The sequence below is a fragment of the Gracilinanus agilis genome, chromosome 3 (assembly GCF_016433145.1).
Source record: "Gracilinanus agilis isolate LMUSP501 chromosome 3, AgileGrace, whole genome shotgun sequence".
NCBI classification, from domain to species: Eukaryota; Metazoa; Chordata; class Mammalia; order Didelphimorphia; family Didelphidae; genus Gracilinanus; species Gracilinanus agilis.
In genome coordinates, this window is record NC_058132.1 from 6,470,363 (window position 1) to 6,474,538 (window position 4,176).

Sequence of the window (4,176 nt, forward strand, 5' to 3'; positions counted from 1 at the left end):
GTATATAAAATTTACCAATAATGGAGATTTGATAGTGCATTCAAAATGATGAGAACATAATATCTGGAAAGTTACCGGAGACTGAAAAAATAATAAGAATAATCAACAAGTGGCTTTTAAGAGAAAGATAGAATAGGCAATGGAGAGTGTCTAATACTGTGAACAGAGCTTGCTCAGGCATAGAGTTGGAGTTTTAGTTTAACTGTAGGGAGCTTGGTTATATCACTCCTCCATTCTGAACTCATGACCTGAGTTGTGACGTGTGGCGAGAATCTTGGGCCAGCCTATGTCATAAGTCTGTTGTGAGGTTTCATTGTTACGGTATATGAAGGGTATTTCTAAAATCATTCATCTTGCAATTATGACCAAATGGTGTTTTCAAAGCCTGGTTTTGCTTAAGTTTGAAAACTTCTTTTTGCCTGGGTAAATAGAATAAAAATAAATTTAATTTCTGCCATCAGAGGAAAGAACTTATATTTCTGAGTGTATGTATGGGCCCTCCTTCCTTCTGTGTTTATAGCATTATTTGTTTTCTTCAGAGGCAGAGACTAATTTTGAAGTGGAGGTGTCTACAAATCAAAGTGTTTTTGTGGAAGGATCTGGCCCCCAAAGATGCATAAATGAGGGTCCCTGTGACTTCACTGTGAGAGAAATCTGTGACTCTAATGTCAAGGGAAATAAAAATCCAAAGATTGACTGTGAATTTGGTCAAACTGCAGAGAAAGTCAGCCAAAATTCAGTCCTAAATCAGGATATGAAATTGACCTCAGGAAATGACCGTTGTCAAGATAGTGAAAACAGCAAAGGCTTTCCTGAAAAAGCAGTACTTGCTCAGTTGACTGAGAAACCTCTTGAAATGCCCATGTCTCAAGGTAGTTTAGACCTCATTAGACAACCAAAAAGTCAAAGTGTAGACATGGTTTCTATGAGTAATGAAGGTGGGGAACCTTTTAGTCAGGACTCTGAGCTTGGTTCAAATCAAATAATCCACTCTGGAGAGAACCCTTATGAATGTAAACAATGTGGAAAGGCTTTTACATGGAGGAAGAGTCTTGCCAGACATCAGAGAATCCACACTAGAGAGAAACCTTATGAATGTAAACAATGTGGAAAGGCTTTTAAATGGAGGAAGAGTCTTGCTATTCATCAGAGAGTCCACACTGGAGAGAAACCTTATGAATGTAAACAATGTGGAAAGGCTTTCACTCGTAGGGACAGCCTTGCCAGTCATCAAACAATGCACACTGGAGAGAAACCTTATAAATGTAAACAGTGTGAAAAGGCTTTCACACAGAGGGGCCATCTTGCTGTACATCAGAGAATCCACACTGGAAAGAAACCTTATGAATGTAAACAATGTGGAAAGGCTTTTACACGAAGTGACAATCTTGCTACACATCAGGCAGTCCACACTGGAGAGAAAAGTTATGAATGTAAACAGTGTGGAAAGGCTTTCACAAAGAGGGGCTATCTTGCTACCCATCAGAGAGCCCACGCTGGACAGAAGCCACATGAATGTAAACAGTGTGGAAAGATTTTGCCTGGAAGGCGCCATTTTAACCGACATCAGAAAATCCACACTGGAGAGAAACCTCATAAATGTAATCAATGTGGAAAGGCTTTTGCAAAGAGGGTCCATCTCGGTGTACATCTGAGAATCCACACTGGAGAGAAACCTTTTGAATGTAAACAATGTGGAAAAGCTTTTACACATAGGAACACTCTTGTCATTCATCAGACAATCCACACTGGAGAGAAACCTTTTGAATGTAAACAGTGTGGAAAGGCTTTTACACGTAGGGACAGTCTTGCCAGACATCAGGCAATCCACACTGGAAAGAAACCTTATAAATGTAAGCAATGTGGAAAGGCTTTTACAGAGAAGGGCCATCTTGTTGCACATCAGAGAATCCATACTGGAGAGAAACCTTTTGAATGTAAACAGTGTGGAAAGGCTTTTAGAGTTAAAGACAGTCTTACTGTACACCAGAGAATCCACATTGGAGAGAAATCTTATGAAGATCAACAAAGTGGAGAGACTTTGACAAGGAGCATCCAAACTGGAGAGAAACCTTATGAATGTAACGAATGTGGAAAGAGTTTTAGAGTGAGGGATTGTCTTGCTGCACATCAGAGAATCCACACTGGAGAGAAACCTTATGAATGTAAGGAATGTGGAAAGGCTTTCACACAGAGGGGCCATCTTGCTGCACATCAGAGAATTCACACTGGAGAGAACCCTTTTGAATGTAAACAATGTGGAAAAGCTTTCACAAGGAAGGGCTCTCTTGCTGCACATCAGAGAATCCACACTGGAGAGAAACCATATGAATGTAAAGAATGTGGAAAGTCTTTTGCACAGAGGAATCTTCTTGCTAAGCATCAGATCATCCACACTGGAGAGTAACTTAATATAATCAATTAGGACAAGCTTTCACATAAAGCTCGATAGTTGCTTCATATCACAAAATCTTCACTGGAGAGAAACCTCATGAGTGAGGCTGACCTAGCTTATAGTTGCCACTTTTAGATTATTTAACATAAGATCCACACTAGAGAGAAACTTTAGGAATATGATGAATGAGGTAAAGACTTCAGGCTACAATCATCTCTTATTCCAACTGAAAATTCCTTTTTATTAGAAATCTTACTATTGTCATGAATGAAGAAAAACTTTGAAATGAATACTCCAGAGCTTGTTCAGTATGAGAAAATGTCTTCTGAACAGACCAATTCCAGATGAATTCTCTGTAGGAAGACATTCAGCCAGAGATCATCTCTTACTTTATATCAGAAGATTCATAGTGCAGAAAAACCTAATGAATGTGCTCAAGCTGTATGTGTTTTTTCTTCAGGAGGTTGGTAATCACTATTATTTAGAGAAATGTAAATTATAATCCCTGAGGGACCACCCCACATGTATTAGGTTTGGCTATTATGATAGAAATGGAAAGTGACAAAAGTTGGAGGAGATGTGGTTAAATTGAGATACTAATGAACTATTGTGGGAGTTTGTAGCGATTCAACTATTCTGGAGAGAACAATTTTGAACTATGTCCAAAGAGCATTAAAAAAACAAAAAGGACTTATATATGTGTGTTTGTGTGTGTGTGTATACATACATACATAAAAGAAACACTTAAAGCTACTCTTTTTGGGGTGATGAAAGAATTGGAAAGTAAGAGGAAACTCATCAGTGAGAAAATGGCTAAGTAAATAGTGGCATATGATTGTAATGGAATATACTGTTTTATAATTAATGAGAAGGAAGTGCTCAGAAAAACCTGGAAATTCTTGAGAACTGATGCAGACTGAACTTAGCAGAACCAGGAGAATAATGCACATGGTGAAAGCAAATTGAGGTACTCTCAATGATCCAAATATATAATGATCCAAAATAATCCCAAAACACTCATAATAAAAAATTTCATGTTTCCTGAGAAAGGACTGATAAGAGTCTGATTCCAGACCAATGAAAAAATTTTCACTTTAAAAATTTTTGTTTTGTTTAAGTTTAATTCTACAAAAGGATCAACATGGAAAAATTGCATGGCACATACAAAGCCTATATATGATTGTTTAACATTTCTTGGGTGTGGGGGAGAAAATCAAAGATACTCAGAAAAATTTTTTAATGTTGGATATTGGTTTTACACATAATTGTTATTGAAAAATAGAATATGAAATGATGGAGGAGAGCTGCATGATCAGTTGTGAACAGCATTTTTTCTGGAATTTAAGGGGTGTACAGGGAATGATTACAGGAAGGGCTTCACCTTGAGCTCATACTTGACTGGACACATTTTGCTGGAAATAAGATTCAATCTCTTTAATTCACTAGAAAAGGCATTTTGCTGTAGCACAGATTTTATAGACTGTCCCACCAGCTCTACAGAAAACTTTCTGGGAAATCCTCCAAGAAAAACAAGATCAATGTAGCATAGACTCACTTCCCTCAGAAGCCAAGATAAAATCACTAAGAAAGGCAACCAATTGTCCTTCTCCTTCTGCTGCTCCTTCCCCTGATAAAATATCTATGATGTTTCCACTACAATTAACCACAGAGAAAAATCAGGACACAAAAATGATGAAATGCTACAATATTTCTCTTTCCCAGTAGTAGAGCAGACTGACGCACAGGGAAATCTTATACGGGTTCATCAGCCTGTGCCATTA

The 4,176-nt window shown here is 37.8% G+C and overlaps 1 protein-coding gene across 1 annotated transcript; it reads left to right on the forward strand.

The window, feature by feature from the left end:
- The first annotated feature begins 754 nt into the window (after positions 1-754).
- Positions 755-2,407, forward strand: LOC123240685 (zinc finger protein 665-like). Its single transcript, XM_044668405.1, has 2 exons — positions 755-1,548; positions 1,801-2,407. The coding sequence occupies exons 1-2, from the start codon at positions 755-757 to the stop codon at positions 2,405-2,407; spliced, it is 1,401 nt and encodes a 466-aa protein (XP_044524340.1).
- Positions 2,408-4,176: the final 1,769 nt, after the last annotated feature.